The sequence below is a fragment of the Eutrigla gurnardus genome (assembly GCF_963514095.1).
Source record: "Eutrigla gurnardus genome assembly, chromosome: 5".
Classification (NCBI taxonomy): domain Eukaryota; kingdom Metazoa; phylum Chordata; class Actinopteri; order Perciformes; family Triglidae; genus Eutrigla; species Eutrigla gurnardus.
This window is the reverse complement of record NC_139919.1, coordinates 15,863,168-15,889,250: the sequence shown is the minus strand read 5'-3', so window position 1 is coordinate 15,889,250 and position 26,083 is coordinate 15,863,168. Positions and strand designations below refer to the sequence as shown.

At 44.0% G+C, this 26,083-nt stretch overlaps 1 protein-coding gene across 1 annotated transcript; it reads right to left on the bottom strand.

The window, feature by feature from the left end:
- Window positions 1-31: 31 nt before the first annotated feature.
- On the bottom strand, window positions 32-10,539 carry LOC311013717 (integrin alpha-6-like; the record flags this gene model as incomplete). The annotated part of the gene is made up of 25 exons (XM_084009877.1): window positions 32-165; window positions 536-661; window positions 745-849; window positions 978-1,088; window positions 1,207-1,330; window positions 1,393-1,565; window positions 1,655-1,757; window positions 1,922-1,996; window positions 2,069-2,148; window positions 2,226-2,309; window positions 2,824-2,980; window positions 3,097-3,218; window positions 3,372-3,518; window positions 3,604-3,749; window positions 3,934-3,998; window positions 4,090-4,179; window positions 4,289-4,416; window positions 4,503-4,591; window positions 4,907-5,103; window positions 6,712-6,925; window positions 7,027-7,146; window positions 7,689-7,959; window positions 8,044-8,123; window positions 10,172-10,293; window positions 10,367-10,539. 25 exons carry the CDS (start codon window positions 10,537-10,539, stop codon window positions 79-81), a joined length of 3,189 nt encoding a protein of 1,062 aa, XP_083866003.1. The 3' UTR covers window positions 32-78.
- Window positions 10,540-26,083: the final 15,544 nt, after the last annotated feature.

The window sequence follows — 26,083 nt, the reverse complement described above, 5'->3', positions numbered from 1 at the left end:
GTATTTGACCCAGAATCAAACGTTTAACGTAGTGTGTTCATGGCATGTGTCTCATACCGCTGAGGCCTGTGTTTCCTTTTAGCCCTTAAGGTGGGAGGTCTCTGTGCTCGGGTCTCCGTCACCCGAGGGATTCTTGTTCTGAGTGAGGCAGGTGACGCATCCACGCTGACAAGGACGGAAAACATACGAGTCAATAACATATTGACGGAATACATTCGCTGTACAAAAGTTAGTTAAGTAAATTCATAGTGCATAGTGACAAATGGCTCAATACTTTCAATATACAATACATAATACTGTTATCTGTACCATTTGATTTCAAGTTATGAGGTAATTCATGTATTTCACAATATTAGCAATGCAGCTGTATTAACCTGCAGACTTACAGAAAACCTGAAGTAAAAAAGAAAATTGAATTTTGCATCAAAGTGCTAAAGATTTACAAAACTTGGATACATGGTAACAGCATTATCTTAGCCAGTTAGTTCACCACAGAACTGAATAAAACACCATTAATGATGGATTTTGTTGTTACCTTCCACAACAAGAAGCCAAGAACTGCCAACAACAGGAGCAATGCGATGACCGTAAGGAAGATTATCCACCAGGCAACTCTGGTGAAATATTCAGCCTTCCTCTCGAGGAACACTGTCACTTTTACCTGTGGAAATAGAGATGTCAGTGTGTTCACCTGTTTGCCATGTCAGACACGACCAAATCTTTATTTTAAACTTATGGTTTTACCTTCGTCCCAGGCTTCTCTGGTTTAAGTCCAATGTTCTCTGGAAAGTTTGTCAAACTGAGTGTAGCATCCACGACAATGTCTAGGTAATTCAAAGAGCTGTAATCCTGAGTGTGAGAGGCAAAATGAGTAATGTTGTTGGACAAGCCGGCTACAGAGCCACACATCTAAAAGTCATTATTAATCATTCTTGGAAACAAGATCTTAAAGCATTTTAACAAAAAAAATTAAACACCTCTGTTAAAGTGGCGTTCCAGAGGCGTGAATACAGAATCATCGCTGCAGTACTGTCCAAACCCAGCAGAGGGCAGCGTATCTGCACACACTTTAGTCCATCTGAGCAGGTCTGAAAGGGAGCACAACATGCCCGACTCTCACATGGGGCAGTGGAAGCAAACTCAAATTGGCTACAGCATTTTCTTCCACCAATAATTCCACTCAAACTATAACAAACACATTCTTACCAAGGTCTTGTATTTCCTTCTTTTTGGAAGAAATGGAAATCCATCAGTAGAGAGAGCTTCGTGTTCAGCTTCACACCTTTTCCTTGTGGGGTCATGCCAACTCTTCATTCCAAATGACATCAGGCTAGACGTTTTTATTATTACAGGCATTGTTTATATTTTGAACAATAAAACAAGAAGGTGCACGTGTTTATTACCGGATTGACTTCATCCACAGGTGAGCAGGGGACAGACTGTACACCTTCACTGCTAATCTGAGTCAAGTACAGAAGCCACTTCCCAACAGAGTTCTCCTTTGGCCACTGGATGTTTAGTGATGCATTGGCAAAAGATTTCAGTGATCTGCCCAAGTTTGTTATCTGGTAGAACAAGAATATATTAGAATAGTTTCCCTTTACTTGCGGAAAAAAAGGCAATTTCAGTAAGAGAGCAACAAATGACAGCTCACCCTAAATTCATATTCAACTGGAGTTCCGATTTCTTCCACTGATTTTATGGCTCTCTCACCCCTCAAGTTTGCCCCAAGTGACACTTGAGAGGGCCTGGCTAGTCTGACAACAAATATGTCAATGTGGTTATTTTTTGATCATTAGAAGCATTTAAAAAAAAAAAAAAGAAGAAAAAAGCCACTCTCCACTACAAGATAGTATACACAAAAACGCTGGGTAATTTTTCCCTGTTGAATGACAAAAGCAATTGTCAATCTAGAACCTACCCGTTTACTTGGAGCTCCAGCTCAAAAATGACTTTGGCTAAAGCCTCAACCGGTTGTATCGTCTGCATACTCGTCCTGCATCACAGGAGGAACATGACATTTATTCGTCATCACCACCAGCGTGTATATCTCACTGATCCTACTCACGTTTCCAGTTGCAGGGTGACGTTGACGTCTTTTGTATTCAGTGAGATGCCTGATGTTGCAAGTACAACATAAAAAGTAACCTGAAGGGAACGAGATGATACAGCACATGCCTTTAGTAGTACAAACACGTAGAGGAAAACTGCAAAGTGCTACTCACCTCTGCGTCTCTTTGGAGAGGGTTTCCCAGTTCACAGTCTATGAGTGTTCCGTTGTCATTGGCTGTACAACTTATTTGGGTTTCCTATGAACAAATAAAGGACAGTCGTCTGTATTGGAATTACAAAGAAGTGTTTAGGTAATCCTAGTGGTGAAAAGTAATCAAGTACATTGTCTTAACTACTGTACTTAACTTTATTACTTTGCAGATATATTGATAAACAAATTATGAAACAAATAATGATGTATTCTAAGTTAAGATGACTTCGTTTGAGGTAAATTAATTCAAATTAGCATAATTAGGGTAATGAACACATACACGCACTACTCTGAAGGCACCTTTCTGCATAATGAGTACTTTTAATATATTGAAATACTTTTACTTAAGTACAGTTTTGAATGCAGCCGAGTAAAAGAGCCCAGTGGGTTTTACACAACTATGTAATCCTCACAAAAACACATTGCACAGTAATCCCAATAATGTTACGATTCAACCTTTCCCACAACAGTTCCCTTCCTTAATCAGCTGATATTTCATATTAGCCACACTGCATGTTTTTAAATACTGTTATCCCCCTACGAAGTACTTGTACACCTACTAATGCTGTACTGAAGACAATGGAGGTGTAATGAAGAGTATCCGGGAGGCTGATGACTGAGTGACTCTGGTGTGCGTCATCCCCGTTTCTGTTAGTCACCGTGATCTCCAAAGCTATGTCTTCCTCAGAAGGAGTGATGACTGCAACACCATCCTCTCTACAGATATGACATAACCCCATGTGAGTGTGCAGCGGGGATTCAGAGGGTTCGGATTCAATCAAACATATAACTCTGTCTAGTAGGACCCAAAGTTACCCAGCTTTTTTCCTTACCTGGTGAGTGATTTGAAAATATCCAGATTATTTTGTCTTTTCCTGGAGCAGAACTTGTACTGTAACTCTAAGTTACTTTGGCAAATGTTGTCCCTGCCACAGCCCTTGTTTATTAAAATAATCTGTGGAAAGAAAGTGCAGATTTATTAAATCTTGAATTAGCTTCCAATATCCTCTTATCATGCAGTATATTCCTCATACAAAGACACACTCCCTGGAGTTTAATACTCTCAGTGTCCCTGACAAAGAGCTATGATGAAGACATACAGTCATACCTCTGAGACGGTGCTCTTTTGCTGGAAGAGGTTGAGGACAGGAGTAACAACGGGCAGATCTGCACTTGTGCTGGTTGTGTGACCGGAGCTCCACAGGGACATGGTGATGGAGACTGGGATACTGTGCAGCCTGTCCTTAATATCACGCTGCAACAGAAGAGTTTTGTCTTGGTTTTGTGTGTGCAGTCATTGGAGCCTCTAAAAAAGGGGGCATTGCACCATGAAACAGTACCAGAAGTCCGAGTTGGGTGTCAGTACAGACTTGACTCTTCTGACCAGGCAGCTCCAGTTTTCCTTGAGACAAACCAAGAAAATCCACTCTGAGAGGAAGCCTCGCTTTCTCCCTCTCAACATCAGCCCCAAAAGTGTAGTTGAGGACTGTGAAAGAAACAGAAGATGACATCAACTGACCACTACCACTTTTACTGTATACTTAAATAAAATCTAAATATAAAATACCCATACATCTACTTCCAAAATCACATATATTACAATGATATTAAATAACCTAAACCCTTAAATTTAGTTTAAAGAATACCGAGCTGACAAAAAAGAAACATACCCAGTTTGGGGTTGAACGATGCAGGATGGGCCGTGTAGGTAAAGCACGCACGAACTGCAAAATAACTTTACAGAAGTTTGTGTAAAGACAAATTGGATAAAAACTAAAAAGGTTGCAGTTGGACCATGTTGACATTTGTGTGTTTGTACACCTTACCATGTGCGTTTGTCACATTGTTCCTTTGTGATGTCTATTTCAGTCGGTGTTACCTTCAGGGAGCTGCTGACACTGATCACTGGCCTAGATCTGAAACAGAGACAACAAAAATGATTTTTAATTTAAATAGGCGCCTGCTGTACTGAAAAGGAAACATCTAAATGATATACTTCTCTTTGTGTTTGTGCTGTGCAAGTACCTATACACAAAGACAGAATCAGACAGAGATCCCACAGCCAGATCAGGGTAATGATTGTCATCCACGTCCAAGTTGCCAGAGAGAGAATATCCAAAGAGAGTAACTTTATCGGACGCTGATGAGAGTACCTGAAGGGGTCAAAATATGAGGATGTAAAGGTCTGGTTTTGCCCTTCAACCACAGATTTGAATTGGTGACGCTTTCATAACCTCACCTGCGCTGGCTTTTGGTGGACGCCATCTGATGAACCGTAGTAAAGGTATACTCGACCCGAAGCATCATATGGTGCCCCCACGGCAATATCTGTCAGAGAGTAACATGAAGACAAAGGGGGATGAAAACTTCACAAGTTGGAGACAAAGATAGTAAATATATATAAATAAAAGTCCCAAAGTGGAGTCAAAAATATATATATTGTGTGCATGTATATTCTGTTTGAGTATTAGTATATATGCTGTCATTTCCCCTTGTGTCCACAGAGGACGCCGTTCAGCAAAAGTTACATTGAATCACTGAAGTGTTGAGTAGAAAAAGCTAGTATTAAAGTGAGATGGTACATTTATTACTTTCAGCTGTCGGTTACATCAGTACATACATTAGACGTCCAGATTTTACAACCTCCATAACCATCCTGATTGATGTCTCCTATGTTTTCCACTGCGAGGCCGAACATGGACTCCTTATGTCCGAGAAGTTGAATTGGCACAATCTTCTCCCAGTTTTTCCCCTTGCTGTTGATATAGATGTAGACTGCTCCTCCAACCAAACCATCTTTAACAAAGAACTCCGGCGCTCCTACAGCGAGGTCCTCCCAACTCCACATGCCAAAACACACAATGCACAACACTCACGGCAGTCTCATGATAAATATAACAAACAAGTCGTGATGTTTTTGTGGCAGAATGCTGAAGTAGTGATAGGAATGAGTGTCTACGCTACAGAGCCGCAGGAAGTGGACAAAAGACAAACCGAATGTCAAAGAAGGAGATGTCGTCTTGCTGAAAGACAGCCAAGCCCACAGGAATGAGTGGCCAATGGGACTGGTTGTTAAGACTTTCCCAAGCAGTGACAACAGAGTCCGCAAAATAGAGGTGCGGATTGTGAAGGATGGGACAGCTAAGGTGTTCTTAAGGCCGGTCTCAGAGATCGTAGTCCTTCTTTCAGAGACTTAATGTGTATTGTTTCCAGTCTGGATTCCAGAAGACATTCCCCTTTAAATTTGTGTGTATCTGGAGTGATATAATGTAATCATATCAAGCGGGGAGTGTACTGTCTTTAAGAGTTGAAATGTTAAGTTAAAGTTCATAATTAAGCAGGTCTAAAAAAGTGTGTGTTTTGGTTCAAAGAAACCACGTCAGAGTGAGTGGTCTTCTCTTTGGTTCAGCGAAATCGCGTCGGAGTGAGCGCTCGGCTCGTCAACCTACCAGCTATGCTGTGTTTTTTCCGTTACATGCTAGTTCTCATGCAAAAGGTGTAAAAGTGAGCACAGACGGCTAAACAGACTGCCAAATAATATTGTTGGACGCTTTTGCCTTGGGGAATATATATCTGTGAGTATAGCATGTGAATAGTGTTATGTAATTGTGTATTTATGGTTAAGACATGATTAGTTATGTTTACACTAAATATACTTTGCTAGCTGTCAGTAGCTTATATGCTAACTCTTCATTTTGCTAACCTATGGATGCTAATTGAAATGTATTCATAAATGCTACTGTAAGTAAATTGTGTTTCTGTTTGTGATAATTTCAGTTTTACGGAGAAGGAGAAATAGAGGACTCCATTAAAGGACAAGAAAAGTTCAAGCCTTGTGGTTTTTTGGGGAGCTTCTATCCGTTTCGTTAACTGACTGTCTAGCTTTGCATAGCTACACGCACTGCGAGGGCAGTACAATGAGTGATATGCTCTGAATAACACAATTACAAATACGTTTCATATATCATTTTAGATCCTTACTAGTACGGCTAAAAATATAACATCTTAAATTGTCACAGGAGTAAAGGACAGAGCATTGACTGCAAACTGGCTATTAGATTTTTGTGGTGAAAAATTTACATGTAATGTTTTGCTCGAATAAAGCTCAAAGAGCAAAATTGAGAGGGTGTATACATTCTGACGCGATAAGCAAATATCAGAGACTGGCCCTTATTATTTGGATATTTCTTTTGTGCCAGTGACAAGAAATGGTTGTGCCACACAGAAAATCATGGGGTCCCTAAACTGTCATGATTCATCCACTAAGGAACATCTGCAGGAGATTCCACAGAAACCTGGCAAATCATTGTGTGAAATTAAATAAATCGCGTTCTCTGTTAACTATGAATAGCCATACAAAATATCACGTCAGTCCAGACAGTCCTATTAATGGGATTTAACTTTTAAGAGCAGTAAGTATTTGAATAGAAAGTCTAAAGTAAACCTACCCATCACCATTGAGATCCACAACAGCCACATCGTAGCCAAATGAGGAGGCCAGGCCCGGACCAGAGAGGACCAGCTCAACAGACAAATTTCTCTTTGCCACGGGGTCTGCCTTAAGCATTGTCACCTGACCGCTGTAGCCTCCTCGGGGCGCCCCTGATACGACGGTCAGCTCACCCTGTCTGATGAGGGCCATACCAGAGTCAGTGGAGAATCCTGGCGGACAGAATATGATGCTGCGTGTATTTATTAAGTTACATGCTACAAAAGCAATACAGATATACTTTGGTACTGAGTCAGACCAGATAAAAACTGACCCAGGTAGCTGTTTCTTAGGAGTGGAATGAGTTTCTGATTAAACTGGTCAATATCTCCAGTCTCACGAGAATCTGCACCGGAGAAGTCCTGGTCGTCCAAGAGCTCCATTCGTACGATTCCTTCAAACAGCGAGCAAACAGAGGTTTTATTTGGGGAAATATACAGGATTTGAACATATGTTTTAACATGTTTTTAAGTTGTAATGCCTGTCATTGTGGGTGAAAATAACCAAACAATTTATAAAAAAAAAATTGAAAGTATATATTTGATATTTGTTTTTTTTTTTGTAAAGATTTACATCTTCAGTAGGCACCAGCGGGTTTGGGGCTGTGAGTTACATGTGCATAAAAAACATTTTTTCCCTTAAAAAAAAACGAATCACTTCAAAATAAATAAATGATGGACCGTATTCATTTTATCTGATAAATATGATTGTTTTTTTATAAAGTAAATAGAGTATCCCTGCCTTAAGGTTTAAACAGTAAATGTATAAAAATGATAACTGATCTTTAAACCTGAAATGCTAAATGCTAAAAATCTTAAAAAGCTTAATTTCAATACATCTTTAATAATGACTTGGCATTTACTGTACATGCTTTTTAATTTGGGCTGATAAAAAAACAACAAACAGCTGGAGGTGCTGCTCAGAGTTTTATTTGACCTTTCCACTGATACGCTCCTGGTGCTCCGAATAAAAGAGATGCCTTGTCCTTTGCAAAAGATGCTCCGTGACCCTGTTGGCAATATGCAAACCAGTCCTGGTTCTTTGGACGTTTGATTAGGTGTTCAGCGTCACAAACGACCCTCCTCCACGTCCTCTCTTCCTTCCCAACCTGGAGGTTATCTCCTAGGAGGTAACACTGACCCGTCACCAAGCGAGGGACGTAAAGGCTCGGGTTCGGGCTCCACTGCTGGTATCGATGAGCACATGCCTTCATGGAACGAAAATAAAATGACTGCTTGGCTTTTCACAGATTTTTTTTCTTCATTTTTTAAACGTGCAGTGTTTTGCTTACCATCACATTTTTACCAGGACCTTGGCTCGTCACTCTAACTCCCATCCACTGATTGTTTATGCCTTTACTATCGAGGAACTCTAGAAAAATAAAAAGGTAAAGCTCAAACATAAACAGTACTCTTAAGTACTTAAAGGAGTCATAACCTGGTTTTATACGTATCCAACCCCCCTTGGATCGCTTTGGATCAATTCGTAAAACTTATTAGAAAAAAAAAAAAAAAATTTAATCAAACATTGAGCTTGTTCTGACCCTTTTTCGTACCGCGATTTTATCACGCGAGATTACGCGCGAGGTTTTGACTGGTCCGGATGTGCATTGTATAATATGTAATGAGGCGCGCGTTGATTCGCCGCAGGAAGGACAGAGCCGGGGGGGGGCTTGCCTGCATGCAGACTCCAAAACATAATGGCGGCGCTTCGGCGATTTCAGGTAGCGGACGGGGCGGGGTTGGGTGGTGAAAGAGGGGTGGGCTTATGCAAGTAGCCGCCACGGTGACGTCACCGAAGGCGCAGAATCAAAATCTCGTGCTTTAGGAATGCACACCCTTGTGTGCTATTCCTGTTCGGAAAAAGAGCAGAAGCGAAAAAACGGCGCCACTTTCAAACTCCAGCCTTTCAGGCAAGTTTCAACTGAGGTCAAACACAGATATGCATGTTTTAACAAGAGAAATTGCGATTTCCTGGTGATGACTCCTTTAAGTATATTTTACTTAAAGGGGCCATATTATGAAAAACAGGTTTTCTCTGGTCTCTACACCTATAAACTGATCCTCCCTGAGCCTGTCAACTCCTGCATGGTCTCTGCAGCCCACCCTCCGGTAAAACGGTGCTCCTACAGGCTGTTCAGATTCAGCTCCTTTCCTGACGTAACCATAAGGGTCTTTTGCATAGGCCGAAGTCCTCTGCACGATGATAGGAGATATCCGAGAGGGGGCGTTTCGCAACACAGCGCTGAGAACGCAGCCCAGCCGACAGCCGACAGCAGAGCGAGCTCGGCCTGACCGACAATGTTGAGAGCAAGCGCAGCAGAGAGCCAGCGGAGAGCGTGCCCGACCGGCAGCCGACAGCGTGCATGGCCCGACTGACAGCGTGGCCCGACCGACAGCGCGGCCCGACCAACAGCGCGGCGGACAGCGCTGACTGACGGCGCTCTGGAGAGCGCGGAGAATGCAGCCCGACTTACCAGTTGTGGCGCTGGGTGATCCGGCTGGTGCTCCGTGAAAAAATCCCGGTGCGGGTGAAGCTGGAGACAGTCCTCCCTGTCGCACACGCTCTGGTGCTTCTTCACTGCTGCCTCCGGTCGGACAGAACCCGGGGGCGTGTGTCCGACAGCGCCGTGGATGGCGGTCCGGGTCTGGTCTCTTGCATTTCATTTTTAACTACAATGTATGTGCCGGCTACGGTCTGTGTTAGCTCTATGTATGTGCTAACCACTTCACATCGGACTGCTTCAGTAACGTGGGTCAGTACAAAGCTGGCTTTGCCTCGACACTGACCCTCGTAAAAGGATCTGTCCCAACCATACAGGACCCAACAACTTCACCTGAGCCACATAGGCGAGCCATAGCGATACATCCACATAAACATTGCCGCATGCTGCCGTGTAGCTTAAGCATCGTCTCCATAGCTCTCCGAGTAGGTGATGACAGACGGAGCTCATTAGCATTTAAAGGTGCAGGCACAGAAACAGCCTGTTCTAAGGAGAGCTCAGCAGAGCTCATTTGAGCAACTTTTAGACAGCTGAAATTCAGGACCATGGATGGGTTTGGGGCGATGCATATAGAATCCAGTGTTGTTGGACCTCTGAAAGCTGTGCGAAATTGATCAAAAACAGTATAATATGTCCCCTTTTAAAGGTACTGATATTACAGTAGGACAAGTCCTGCATATAAAATCCTGCTCGAGAAAATGCAAAATATCTGCAAAATATACTTCACGTATCAAAAAATGTAGAACTTGTTCTGCAGTCAAATGTATTTCACTCTTGTAGCTGGTTGATACTGAGCTGGTTTTAACTAGTGTATATAGGTAGAATGAATATACTCAAGAAAATGACATGTACGCATTGTAATTGTTTACATCACATTAAACATACAAGATACAATTTGAGATAAAACACAACAAACCTTCATGATCAAACTCAATGGGCTGGCAGTGCTCGGATGTTGTCATAAGATCACACTGGTAAACAACACCCGTAATATTCTCTTGGTTCTGGGGTTTTGATCGTGGAGCTCCAACCAGCAATCTGCAGAAAATACCTTAATTAGACAAAGAACTTTCATTTAATTTACCCAAGCTTAGTCAAACATTTCACTCACAGGTTCTTCTTGGCCGGCATCAGCTGCTGGTGGAAGGCAACAGAAAATCCAAACAGGCTTCCTGGATCTCCATTTCTCTGCAGCACATGCTGGCTGTCCACATTGAAAGCTGCAACATTAAGTGTTTGAAGATGCCAGAAACTTAGATACACAACGTGCCAGAGCTTTGCCATGATTTTGATTCCAATGTGCACAGAGGGAGAATAAACCCTTGTATAAAAGGGATTGGCCCTAGCAGGTGCTAACTGGCTCGCTGTAGACACAGACAAAACAGGGTGTGTTTGCAAGAAATTTATCTTCATCGCAAACAAAGCTGCTGTGTTTGTCTGTACAATTTAACTGTAGTTAATATTGACCAACTTCTGCTTTGATAAAAGTCAAACAGGAGACACACCCTCTGACTTAAAGTCTCCTCTGCTGGCATTGTGCTGATAGTCGATCATGGCTGAATATTTAAAGCATTTACACTATATTGCCAAAACTATTCGCTCACCTGCCTTGACTCATATATGAATTTAAGTGACATCACATTCTTAATCCATATGGTTTTATATGACATCGGTCCACACTTTTGCAGCTATAACAGCTTCAACTCTTCAAGACAAGGTTTAGGAGTGTGTTTATGGGAATCTTTGACAATTCTTCCAATTTGTGAGGTCACACACTGATATTGATCAGGAAGGCCTGGCTCTCAGTCTCCACTCTAATTCATCCCAAAGGTGTTCTATCGGGTTGAGGTCAGGACTCTATGCATCCACACCAAACTCTCTCATCCATGTCTTTATGGACCTTGTTTTTGTTGGAACAGGAAGGGGCCATCCCCAAACTGTCCCACAAAGTTGGGATCATGGAATTGTCCAGCTCCTGAAAAACAACCCCACACCATAATCCCCCCTCCACCAAACTTTACACATGGTACAATGCAATCAGACAAGTACTGTTCTCCTGGCAACCTCCAAACCCAGACTTGTCCATCAGATTGCCAGAATGCTATTACATAAATACACACCTATTCTCTGGTGCAATAAAGTGAAATATGCAACTAGTATTATTGCATTAATTATGGTCACAGTAAGAACATTATCAACAAAACATATGCTTCAAACAATAATAAACATATTGTGCCCCTTGAACTGTCAGTAAGTTGACAACAAGATGTGATATAAACTGCTGAACATGGTAGATGATGGGTAGGCTACCGTTTGATGTTCTCTCAGTTGGATGGACATTAGCTCAAATGTTTTCACAATGAAATTCACCACTCTGAAGCATGGAAGTTCAGCCAATTATTTGTGGTCTCTGTGTAATGGATAATACACTGCTAGAGACTAATAACGCGTTATTTTATCACCAGAGTGATTTACTGAAAACCTGACAGAAAAAAAGTGACATAACTTTGGCGGTTTAGCCTTAAGCAATGGAGAATAAATATCTGTGGAGGAGAAGATCATCATCCCTTGGCTCTAAATTTACAGGTGTTGACCAAGATGCAGTACAGTATTTTGAAGAGACACAGAAGATACACTCCTAAACCTGAACATTAACGATGAAACAAGAAGAAACACATGTAAAAGCAAGTGAGGAAGACAGAGAGATGCAGTGCACACGTTTAAACATTCAGAGAAAGTCAGCAAAAAATAGGGAGAAGAGGCAGAAGAAGTGTGTGTGTTTGTGTGCAAATGATGTGCATATATTAACAAAAAACAAGTGAAGCATTTTTTTTTAAATTTGTTTGTTTATTTCGGGCATGTCAATTAAATCATCATCATCACCACAGTTCATCTTTGTTCAAATAATACAATACACATGGCCGAAAGGGAAAGCGGGAGAAGCCAAAGCTTATCTAGTCCCGCCCCCATTACCCACAGGATAAAATCTTCATCATCTTTTCTTATCTTTTGCATTTCACATTTTGACATAACATTTTCTTTTACTTATGACATTTTGACATAACATGTTACAGCAGTAGGTAGTATACAGAGCTGAAGTCCAGCTCTAGACAGTACATACAGATTACCTGTGCGTCTGCACATGTGTCCATATTTGTCCGTCATGAGTGAACAGCAGTCTCATCTTATAGCCAGGCATGTCACAAAGTCAGAAGGTGATCCAACCGACAGAGAGCAAAAGTCCAGTGTAGTTATTATTTGTTGGGATGGTGTGAGAGCCGTTTTTATGCCATTTTTATTTTATTCATCCTTCTCCTCTGCAGCTTTCGCCGCAAGACCTGCTCCTCTCCAACATTCTCTCTATTGAAATTACATTTATATATCAAAAACAATGTCGGACGCCGTAGTTTTCTTTGTTCCCCTACCAAACTTTACTAGTGATGACATGTAGCCACGGCCGGAGTGGGACTCATTTTCAGCCCTGGAGTTTCATACCTCAGACCGGCCCACTTTAGATCACGACCTATTAGGCTATATTAAAATAATGTAATTATAACTTTACATGTTAAGCATAAAATAGCGCACTGTTCTCTAAAGCCTTGTAATTCCGTGTAATTTCACACAGCCTTGTGGCCACAAGTGCCCATAGTTCGGCCGTGTTCAGCTGTCTGTTTCCCGGCTGGTTTGCGTGCGGCGCGTCTTGGCGTTTCGCGTTCGACGGAGAGTCCGCCTGTGTGGACTCTTGTGGACCTGGGCGGGCAGGTGTTTGACCGATGTCCGCGGGCTTTTCAGCCAGCTCTGAGGGTGATAGTCCCGACAGTTCGGCTGGGTTCTTGTGTCTATTTACCTGCGGGAATCCCCGCAACGCGTCCGAGTGTTTTACGTGTGTACGGACGGAGCAGAAGTCCGGCTTCGCTGTGCGTAATTGTGGCGTGGCGCGGAGCTGGACCTGCCGGTGCTTAAGTGAGCTGCACGGGCTTTTCACACAGCCTTGGGGGCACAAGTGCCCATAGTTCGGCCGTGTTCAGCTGTCTGTTTCCCGGCTGGTTTGCGTGCGGCGCGTCTTGGCGTTTCGCGTTCGACGGAGAGTCCGCCTGTGTGGACTCTTGTGGACCTGGGCGGCCCTGTGTTTTAGTGAGGACCGCGGGCTTTTCACCATGGTCTGGGGGCATCAGGGCCGAGAATTCGGCTGGGTTCTTGTGTCTATTTACCTGCGGGAATCCCCGCGACGCATACACGTGATACCCACTCCACTCAGTGCCATGACTGAACACCGGCACAAAAATAAATCAAAATAATAATTGAACACCGGCCCTCGCGGCCCAAAAGTCAGACTGGCCCACCGGGAATTGTCCCGGTCCTCCCGATTAGCCACTCCGGGCCTGCATGTAGCCTATAGCCGCATGTCATCTTTCCACCACTGGCTGTCGAGGTGGTGTCCAGATAACGATGTGGGCTTTATTGATAATTGGCAGCCTTTCTGGGGAAAACTTAGTCTGATCAGGAGAGATGGCATCCACCCAGTTTAGATGGAGCCGCTCTCCTATCTCGAAATATTATGCTGCAGTTGCAGGCTTACACACATCTCTGCACCTCCATTAGAGCAGTCACCCACCAGTGTTAATTTTGGCGGCTATTTTAGATTTAGTCTTAGTCTTTAGACGAAAATGCTTATAAGTTTTAGTCGCATTTTAGTTATTGTTTACCTTCGTAGTTTTAGTCTAGTTTTAGTCGACGAAATGTAAAAACATTTTAGTCAACTTTTAGTCAACTTTTAGTCACATTTTAGCACTGCCGCCCCCATGCGTCTGCTTTAAGCTGCCGGTCCATAACTTGGCCTATGTTGAATCTGTTGTCTCATTCTTTTCCTATGGGCTGCATGTGGCGAGCTATTACAACAGGACAATTCCATTCCATCAAGCTTCTAGCTGTTTCTGTCTATGAAATATGGATATTATTTTGGATAGTGTCCATGGGCGGTTTTGTTGCCAGGAATGGTCCTTTAAATATGTGTGTATATAGTGAACTTCTTCTGTGCCATTTATGTATTTAACTTTATCTCTACATCACTACAATAACTCTTTGACCGTCATTTGCTCTGCTGTGAACTCCTCTGTGTCTCCCGTTTGGGCAAACACAACAACTCACGGCCAAGCGTAAATCAGGCTTTCCTGTAAAAGCCGCTACGGGAGCCAATACGAGCATCCGATGCATAAACGTAACTCTATACGTCACTAGCAAGATGGCGGATGAAAATGATGATCGATATACATAACACAACGGAGAAATGCGCCACGGAGACGAGGAGTCATCTAGTCACATCTTTACAACTTTACGCATTCGTTTTGTTGTCAGAAATAAATCGCTCACATGGGCAAGCAGGGTACCGTTGTTTAGCCCCGTTTCTCTAGTTTAAGAGGAAACAAACCGCATGTTTTTTTTTAATGTCCGTAGAACACACCATTTACATTTTATTCCCATCCCGTCTCGTTAACGAAAACGAAGCAGACATATCGTCATAGTTTTTATCATCAAGGATCTATTTTCTATACTGTGTATATATATATATATATACACTGTATATACACACAGTATACTGTATATATATATATATATATATATATATACCAGTTGAGGTGGCTCGGGCATCTGTATCGGATACCCCCCGGACGAGGTGTTCTAGGCATGCCCCACCCCGAGGAAGACCCATACATACACACACACACACACACACACACACACACACACACACACACACACACACACACATATCCACACACTTTATTGATCCAGAGGGAAATTCAAGATCGGAGCTGACGGATCAACATATCATTTTCATTGTGATCATTGTTACGGTCCACTTCCATATAAAGTAAACCGATAAATGGCAAGTCGCGGACTGAGTGGAGGTTTTGCATTAAGGACTTGCAGTGGAGTAGTAATGTTACGAGTTATGAAGCCAGACTAAATGAATACATTGTAACTTCATGCTTCATCACACACTTGTCGGACCGTAGGAAAGCAAGTTGCTGTCATCAGATGAGCTTACTTGCTTACTAATCTTACTGGTTACACAAAATGAGACAAGCAGTGGGACTGGTGAACAGTGATTGTTGCCCAATGCTATTCAAAAGTTTTGTTGTCTAATAGGGGTAAAGTTAGTTTGTTTAGACGCTGAATGCAGGGATGCTAACGCTAGCTATGGCTGCTGTGCTAACGCTAGCTGCTAGGGTATAGGTAGCTACAGTCGCTGTGGGGGATTTAGCTTTCAGCTTTTGATCAACGTTGCACTCTTTAGCTTGTAGATCCACCATATTTTATGCGATCAAAAGTAAAGTAAAATAAAAGTCCAGTGTGTCAATGCAATTGTTTTTAAATAAACAAAAACAAATGTCATGATTGTTTGTGTATTTAACCCTTTAAGTACGATCCTGTCGCCAGCGACAGAAATGGACAGATAATTCTAATTCTAACTCCTCAACCCTTTACGCCATCGCTCCAATTCCAACGGCTCCTGACAGCAGAGAGTCTGCACTTTCCATTGATATACATGACATTACAGTAATGACGCGGCTTTCGGAGGGGGGAAGGGCAGAAGTGCGTGCAGCTCGAGTGAAGGAGAGCGGAGATGGAAAAGTGGAGCGCTGTTTTGGTGGACTTTTTGTGGACTTTTAGTGGATTTTTCACCGAGGTTTCTGTGTAAATAAGTGTTGCATATAATATATAATAGTGTTAGTACTGTTTTTGAGTGATCAATAAGTGTTTTCTGCCTTTTTTTGGCCGTTTTCTTGTCGTGTTTATGCCGTCTTAGCACCCTGTTCATGGATTGTTTAGATCTGAATCCTCCATGTTTTTTGTAGTTTTGTATATTTTATTGACCGTATAAAAAAGTCCCCTGCAGATTTGTGGGTGAAGATGAACAGGAGGAAGGACCCGTCTTCATCCCAACTACAGGAAGTAATAGTGTTTGTTGACAGTGGATATTATTTCTAATGTTATTATAATAATCTTTTTCTGTTGTGTTGCGTTAGAGCTCTGGACCCAAATGCAGAAGACCAGACGTGGGTGTGAGTCAAACAGTCGGTTTATTGGGACAGAGGGACAATATGAAGGTAGATTGTGTGGCAGGGGGCAGGCAGGCCTGGGAGCTGAGAGGCAGGGGACGTGGATGGTCTGGGTACAGCAGCAGCGTAGGAGCAGGATCCTGGAGGCAGATTGGGAAACACAGGTGAGTAGGTACAAGCGATATCACTGGTAACACTGATAAGTTCTAGTAGCACAGGCCGAACTACCACGTAGCGGTGACGATCTGGCAGTGAGCCCACAGGAAGCCAGCCTCTTTATACTGCTCCTGATGAGGATGATTCGTCCCAGGTGTGTAGCAGCCAGCAGCCATCTTGAGACCCACGCCCAGCCTCTGCCAAGAGAACACACCCCCAACTCCACACACCACAGTACCCCCCCCTAAATGACGCCTCCAGGCGTCCTCCCAGGCTTACGAGGAAACTCACGATAGAAGTCAACCAATAACTGTGGAGCCAGAATGAGCCGGCGAGAAATCCAGGAGCGCTCCTCTGGACCGTACCCCTCCCAGTCCACAAGATACTGGAAGCCACGCCCCCACCGCCGCACATCCAAAATCTTGCGAACCGGAAAGGCCGGATGGCCATCAATGTCCAGGGCGGGAGGAGGGGGTTTGGCTGGAGGGCTAAGGGCACTGGAGGAAACAGGCTTCAAAAGAGACACGTGGAAAGTAGGATGAATGCGCATAGAGTCAGGCAGTTTCAGTCTCACAGCGGATGGGTTAATGATTCTCTCAACCACAAACGGGCCAACATAGCGGGGGGCAAGCTTTCGTGACTCCACCTGTAGAGGGAGATCTCGTGTGGATAACCAAACCCTCTGTCCAGGCTGGTACTGTGGAGCGGGACAACGATGTTTGTCTGCCAGTCGCTGGTTGCGCTGGGCAGAACGACAGAGTGCTGCTCGCGTGGCCCTCCATACATCTTGGACTCGACGAAGGTGTGCTTGGGCCGAGGGTACTGCGGCCTCACGCTCCTGAGTGGGGAACAGAGGTGGTTGAAAGCCGTTAGCAGCCATGAATGGGGACATACCTGTGGCTGAACTGGTGAGGGAGTTGTGAGCGTATTCAATCCATGGCAGCTGGATGCTCCAGGAAGCGGGATGCTTGGCTGAGACACACCGGAGCGCTGCCTCCAAGTCCAGTCTGGCCATTGGATTGTGGGTGGTACCCAGAAGTTAAACTGGGGGTGGTGCCAATAGCTCTGCAAAATGCCCTCCACACTCGAGAAGAAAACTGGGGGCCTCTGTCTGAAACAATGTCCATAGGGATACCATGAATTCTGAAAACATTTGACACAAGTAGGTCCGCTGTCTCGAGAGCTGAGGGGAATTTAGGGAGAGGCACAAAATGAACAGACTTGGAGAAACGATCAACTATGGTGAGGATGACAGTGTTCCCTGTAGATGGCGGCAGACCAGTGATGAAGTCAACTGCAATGTGTGACCAGGGGCGGCTGGGGATGGGTAGAGGTTGCAATAAGCCAGCTGGTGGACGATGAGATGCCTTTCCACGGGCACAGACAGAGCAGGCAGCCACAAACTCCCTCGTGTCCCGTGTCATGCCTGGCCACCAGAAACGCTGCTGGAGGAACTGAAGAGTCCGCTAAAACCCAGGATGGCAGGTGAGTGTGGAGGCGTGACCCGATTGCAACACTTGGGAGCGAGCAGCCTCAGGGACGTAGAGGCGATCAGGCGGGCCACCACCTGGATCTGGCTGAGTCTGCTGAGCCGCCCTCACCACAGACTCAATCTCCCATAATGCTGCTCCCACGAAACAAGTGGGGGGTAGAATGGGCACTGGCTCCGATGTAGCAGAATCCGGGGAAAACTGTCGAGAGAGGGCATCTGGCTTGAGATTGCGTGAGCCTGGACGATAGGAGAGTGAAAAGTTAAAGCGGCTCAGGAACAGAGACCAGCGAGCTTGACGTGAATTGAGGCGTTTTGCAGTCTGCAAATAAGCTAGATTCTTATGGTCTGTCCAGATGACAAAGGGGTGTTTTGATCCTTCCAGCCAGTGCCTCCATTCTTGTAACAGCCAACAACTCCCGGTTACCAACATCATACCTCTGTTCAGCCCCGGAGAGACGCCTGGAGAAAAAGGCACAGGGATGCAGTTTATGGGTCTGTGGGTGACGCTGAGAGAGGACTGCACCAACTCCTGACTCTGAAGCATCTACTTCAACCACAAACTGTCTGTCTGAGTCAGGATGGAGGAGCACTGGAGCACTGGTGAATAATCTCTTAAGTCTCTGAAAAGCCTGCTCAGCCTCAACAGGCCATGACAAGGGGACATTAATAGAGGTGAGTCGGGTCAGGGGGGTAGCTACTTTGCTAAAGTCTCTGATAAACCTGCGGTAGAAATTGGCAAAACCAAGAAAACGCTGCAATTGTTTGCGAGAGATGGGGGTTGGCCACTTTGCCACAGCTCTTATCTTGACAGGATCAGGCTGAAGCTGTCCTCGTGCCACAATGTAACCCAGGAAACTGACTGAAGGTATGTGAAATTCACATTTCTCCGGTTTAACATATAACTTGTTCTCCAGGAGGCGCTGCAGAACCAGGCGGACATGCTGAACATGCTCCTCAAGAGTACGAGAGAAGATCAGTATATCATCAATGTACACAAACACAAAATGGTTCAGCATGTCACAAAGAACGTCATTGATGAGGGCTTGGAAAACGGCAGGTGCATTGGTGAGGCCAAAGGGCATCACCCGGTACTCAAAATGGCCTAACGGGGTGTTAAATGCTGTTTTCCATTCATCTCCATGTCGAATCCGGACCAAATGATATGCATTGCGGAGATCCAGCTTGGTGAAAAGTTGGGCATGACATAAAGGTTCAAAAGGGGGGTCAATCAGGGGAAGGGGATACTTGTTTTTCACAGTGATATTGTTTAAGCCCCGATAATCGATGCATGGGCGCAGTGTCTTATCCTTTTTTTCAACGAAGAAAAACCCAGCCCCTAGTGGTGATGAAGAGGGATGGATTAGGCCAGCTGCCAGAGAGGTGTTGATATACTGCTCCATAACCTCTCTTTCAGGACGGGACAAGTTATAGAGGCGGCTACCTGGGTACTTAGCACCAGGTAGGAGGTCTATGGCACAATCATAGGGTCGATGAGGAGGCAGGGACAAGGCTAAATCCTTACTGAAAACAGCTGCCAGGTCATGATAAGCTGACGGAACTAGGGACAAATCAGGAGGAGCTGGTGGAGGGGGTTGTGGAGTACCAGAGGCAAGTAGGGCAGTGTGGAGACAGCATGAGTGACAGTGGACACTCCAACTGGTAATTGAGGAGGCTTGCCAATCTATAAGGGGGTTATGAATCCGTAACCATGGGAGGCCCAGCACCACTGGAGAGATAGGAGAGGGGAGAACACACAGCTGGATCTTTTCATGGTGGTAACCAGAAATCACTAGGGACACTGGCACTGTGCGGTGGGTTACTGTAGCTATCAGCCTGCCCTCTAGAGCATTAGCATTCAGTGGTTCAGCAAGAGGCTTGAGGGGGATTTGCAATTGTTTCACAAGTTCAACATCAATGAAATTGTCATCTGCTCCAGAATCCACAAGAGCTAGAAACGGAAGTGTAACACCAGAACAGTTAAGAGAGGCAGACACACTTACGAGGAGGAGAGCTGGGCTGAGAAGTAGTCTGGCTCACCAGGGTGCTCTCCCTCACTGGTGAGCCTGATCTTTTGGCGTCTGGGGGCAGGAGGCAATAAAGTGTCCCATCTGGCCGCAGTAGAGGCAGAGCTTAGCCAGCATACGTCGTTGGCGTTCTCCAGGAGTTAGGCGAGCTCGTCCCACCTGCATGGGCTCGTCCACCAAGACAGGTGGCGCTCCACTGGACCTTGGAAGGTTGACTGCAGAGCTTGAAGGGGGCTGAAACTGGGCAGGAGGGGGAGGGAGACTGGCAGTCGCTCGGGCCCTGCCTGTCCTCTCCCTATTTCTCTCCCTCAATCGATTATCAATCTTTATGGCAAGCGAAATTAATTCATCTAAAGAATCTGGTTCTTCTCGAGTAGCCAATTCATCCTTCATCTCCTCACAGAGCCCCTTAAAGGAGTCATCACCTGGAAATCGCAATTTCTCTTGTTAAAACATGCATATCTGTGTTTGACCTCAGTTGAAACTTGCCTGAAAGGCTGGAGTTTGAAAGTGGCGCCGTTTTTTCGCTTCTGCTCTTTTTCCGAACAGGAATAGCACACAAGGGTGTGCATTCCTAAAGCACGAGATTTTGATTCTGCGCCTTCGGTGACGTCACCGTGGCGGCTACTTGCATAAGCCCACCCCTCTTTCACCACCCAACCCCGCCCCGTCCGCTACCTGAAATCGCCGAAGCGCCGCCATTATGTTTTGGAGTCTGCATGCAGGCAAGCCCCCCCGGCTCTGTCCTTGCTGCGGCGAATCAACGCACGCCTCATTACATATTATACAATGCACATCCGGACCAGTCAAAACCTCGCGCGTAATCTCGCGTGATAAAATCGCGGTACGAAAAAGGGTCAGAACAAGCTCAATGTTTGATTAAATTTTTTTTTTTTTTTTCTAATAAGTTTTACGAATTGATCCAAAGCGATCCAAGGGGGGCTGGATACGTATAAAACCAGGTGATGACTCCTTTAAGAAACACTGCTCTTAGAGCCCTGTCATCCCACCCACTCTCTGCGGCTAGGATACGAAAGTCAATGGAAAAAGAAGCTACAGAGGAGGACCCCTGACGTAGGGACAGCAGCCGTTTATCAGCCTCCTGACCCTGAACTGGATGGTCAAAAATCCTGCGTAACTCAGAGGTAAAACCTTCATAAGACTCGAGAACCCAGGACCTTCCCTCCCACAAAGCTGTAGCCCACTGACCTGCTTTTCCTCTGAGTAAATTAATGATGTAGGCTATACGTGAGCGATCTGAAGTATAACTAGAGGGCTGTTGATCAAAAACCAAACTGCACTGTAACAGGAAACGGCCACAGGAACCAACATCACCAGAATAATGCTCAGGGGGAGGAACAAAAGGTTCCCTTGCAGGTGGAGGGGGGAGGGGGGAGGGGTTGCACTTGAGGGTAACCTTGTCTACTCACTGCTGCTGGGGGTTGTGCAGGAGCAGCCTGGGAGGATAACTGAGAAGTAACAGAAGCCAGGTTGGCACTCATCTCCTGAAGGGAACCCATGATGTCCGCCAGTAAACTGTCGTGCCTTCCTAGCATGACTCCTTGAGTTGAGAGGGTCCTGGAGGCAGATTGGGAAACACAGGTGAGTAGGTACAAGTAGTGATGTAACTTCCGAAACGGGCGTGTCGGCGCGTCTCTGAAGTCCCGGATCGAAACGTTTCGAAACGATGTGCCGAACAGCGCTTCTGAGATGCCCATGTCACGTGACTGTTGTTCAGTGATTGAAGGAACGCCTCTATGGTTCGAAACGTCTATCGCTGAGTTTCGATTGGTGCCATGGTTTGCAGTGCAATTACTACATTGGTTCAATTAACAATCTCAAACGCTTAAAAAGGCTTTTTTAAGTGTCCCTGCAACAAGTGTACCCTGTGAAAGGATTTCTTCTAAAGCAGGGGAAGGGTTATCAAAAAAAAGAAACAGACTCAGCTCAAAAAGAGCTGAACAGATATTATTTTTGAATAAAAATCTTTGATTATTGTATTGCATATAACAATGTGTCATTTATTTATTTTTAATAATGTTTCTTTAATTCAACCTGTATTCTACTTAAATTAAGGAAACCACCGGCTCATTTCATAGTGGCACATAATTAGGAGTTTTCTTTGGCCAGAGCATGTAGTTCACAGAAGTGGCCACTAGATGCCACTGTAGAGTTAGGTTTCATATTCGTTTCAAGGCTTCAACACATACTGAAACATCGCTTCGAACTGTTTCGAAGCTTCCCTTTGCCCATCACTAGGTACAAGCGATATCACTGGTAACACTGATAAGTTCTAGTAGCACAGGCCGAACTACCACGTAGCTGTGACGATCTGGCAGTGAGCCCACAGGAAGCCAGCCTCTTTATACTGCTCCTGATGAGGATGATTCGTCCCAGGTGTGTAGCAGCCAGCAGCCATCTTGAGACCCACGCCCAGCCTCTGCCAAGAGAACACACCCCCAACTCCACACACCACATTTTTCAACACCTAGTGTGTTTTTTTTTCTTTTTGGCTTTGTCTCACACTGCTGTAATGCTTTCAATTCAGGTAGCAAAGTATAAAGTTATTTCTCGGTTGATTATTTCCAAAATGTCTGCATGCTGAAACACAAGGACTTCATATAGGTATTTCTGTCACAGGTATACGAAGGAGGTATGAACCCAAATGCAGTTAAAAAATGTTTATTTAAGTAATAAGCTAACAAAAACGTCCAAAAACTCAGTCAGTTAGCATTGCCCTAGCTGTGTTGCGCTTTTTAAACCGTACTCCTTAAAACGGAGGTTGTGGAGTTTAACACGCAGCTGCACACGAAATTGAACGTGATTGGTATGTAATGACTCACACAGGATCAGCTGATTCCTAGTTAAACTCAGTTCAAACTGCTTGGAAACCGGAAGTACTTTTTTTCTGTCCGCTCCATTGCCCCGAACTCGTACGAAACTGTGATGTCTGAACTGAGGTACTTACCGAACCGTGATTTCAGTGTACCGTTACACCCCTACTGTCAAGGATCAACTCTTCCGCCTCCAACCCCAGAAAACTGTTCTCCATGTTCTCCCCCTCCTTCCTCCCTTACTGCTGATGACTTTGCAACTTACTTTACCATAAAAGTAAAATACATCAGCTCCTCATTTACTCCCTCAACTCCTCCCTCACCTCAGGTCTAATTCCAGCGGCTTATCAAGACCTATATATATATATATATCTCCAATATAAGGAGGATATCAGATGAGGGATATCAGATGAAGGATGTTCATCTCACGGTGTTTACGAGTGAGGAGAGATAAAGTGAGAAATTCTTTGTTTGACTGTGTATAGGTATTGTGTGTGTGTATGTGATTATCTACAAAGATGAGGAGCAGAGTTGGAAAAGGAGGTTGTGTAGCCGAGGGAGTAGGTTTGATTTTGAGATGGGTGGGGACACAAAAATGCTCCAAGGCAGCACTCATGAAAGTTGACGTTTTTTTGCATTAGCAATCATAATTTCACGTCATGAAAATGTTATAGGTTCGACTACTTAATATTAATTAATTATATTTTATAATTATAAAACCACATGATCATCTAGAATCTGAGGTTTTATTGTATTTCCACCACAAATTTTCTTTATTTGTGTTTTTAAACCGTTGCTCTCTTCTACACAAATACATGGAAATAAGAATTAAAAATAACTTTAAAAAAGTGTATCTCTTTGGCATTAAATATTCTCTTTTATTCAATATCTGTATTGTTGAGCCTCTACCTATACACCCTTGAAATAACTTACACTTTGACTCCTAAAGAAGTCTCTTATATCCACTTTTCTTTTCTTTGACATCCTTCAAGTCCTGTACAGCACACACGCACGCACGCACGCACGCACACGCACGCACGCAAACAGACACAAACACAAATGTAAAAAATGACACCACTGATATTAAAATCCATCTAGCTGACGTGACCCAGGAAGAACAAATGCCGAACATGTTGACAACCTGCAGATAACATGCACTGCCTCTTGTCCGGTCCAACTAGCAGACTGCAGGTAGTTTTAACAAGCAGAAGGAGTGGCAGTGGGGACAGCCAATCACACATAAGTTAGCGAGAAACCGGCAGCCGATCAGGGAGCGGTATTTAGGTTAGAGGCGGTACTTCTAGCAGAGACCGACATAACCCTTTGTGTGCCATAATCATTGACTAAACACTACGGACAGCGGTTGTATTGATAGTGACTACACAGTAGCAGCTATATTGTCATTGAATGTCAGTTACACCTTACAAATACATATAAGTCGAAGTGAAATTAAATAGTTTATTTATGATTCAACTATGTCTGTAGTATAACATTATGAGCTACAGCTTGTGCCTTGGAGCCCAATCAGGCTTAAGGTGGACTGACCTTTAAGGTGGGCCATGCTAGAAATTGATAGAAAGCACAAATGTTTCAGTAAAAATGAACAACGTCATTCAACACATCATGAAATGTGACTTTATACACAAAAGCAGTACAGCAGTAGGCCCACAGGAAACTAAAGTTGTGTTGTTTCACCAGGTGGCACCAGAGTGTTACTGAGAAATATATCTGTCAGGCATACAGATCTGCAGGTGACCTGCCAATTACCAATCATCATTATTATTAATTTTGTTGTTGCAGTAGATGTAGTAGTATCAGTAATAATTACAGAAGCAGTTGCTGATACAGCAACCAACACATCACACAGGTATATTTGCCTTTAGTTTGGAAAGAAACAAGCTCAGGGGGATCGGTAACACATATTAAACTCATAGTTTCTGCTGCATCACACACACTCTCTGTTCAACTTCCTGCCTCTCATGCATGGAAAATTCAGCAGTAGTGTGGTTGTGTGGTCAGAATGAGGTGTGAACCCATAGTGGATATGTTTTTGTTGTCATGGCTAGCTTTTAGATTTAGTTTCCGAGCAGTGGCCAACACTTTCAAGGCCTTTTTCAACAAGGAAGATGGTTTTGTTCTTTTTTTTTTTAGCTGTGGTGAAAAGGAAGAATGCTGCTCAGTCACTGGTCCCACCTACGCCCGCACCTGTAAAAGCTGCCGCTCACCAACTTGAAACCTCTGGTGCTGAGAAATGAACCCAAAGTGCCAAAAATTGCATTTGGTCCACTTGAGGCTGGATCCATGAGCAAGTAAATCCCCATAGACCCCAATGTTAAAATGCCCAACTTTTCAGCAGAAATTATGTTTACATAACAACCAAAAAACGGTTTTGGTCTCGATAGCCAATATCGTGTACGGGGGTTGTTCCCCTTCTTTGCCCATTTTTTGATTATCCCGGAGTTAGCCTGTCATCACTGCCAAGATGGCGATGACACACTTTGAGCTTGACTACGGCTCTTCAGAAACCTATGGGTGACGTCATGGGGTCTATGTCCATATTTTAGACAGTTTATGATTCTCACATACCTTTTCCTCGATTGACCTCCAATTTAAGAATTTGATCGAATGAACCCTAAATGTCAGAAAATACATCATAAACATTTTGTGATACTGAACTTGGATAAAATGTTATTATACCAAGCAGGATAATATAATGATTTACAATCAACAATGCAAAAAAAACATTGTGGTTGCATGAGGGTAAGTGGTTAGGTCTCAAATATTGTTTTAACTAAACAAGTGCACATTCAGAGAGGCAGAACCCAAATATATCACGCTAACGGTTTGTGCTAAACATAGTCTGTTACATTTCCTGTCAATGCCCAAAGTCCTTCTGAGTAAACATGCTTAGCGGTCTCAAAGCAGAGAAAAGGCCAGCCACAGCCTACATCCCCCCAGCTCAGCTACTGCATGTGGCTTTGCTTGTCGTTTCACAGCCTTTGACGTGCAAATGACTCCCACAGTGCTGCAGAATTACAAAGGTGAAAGACCAGTGTATAAACTACTTTTGAGTAGCTACGCATGAACTATCTAGCATCTCAGAAACTATTTCAAAGGCTCTTTTGTTTCAGTAAAAAAAAAAGAGAAGAAGCTGTCTGCTGTATTTTGATGCACCTTAGGTAAACCACTCATCTGATGCAAGAAAAAAATCTTTATATTTAGAATATTCTCTCTACATTCATTATTACAGGATCATAG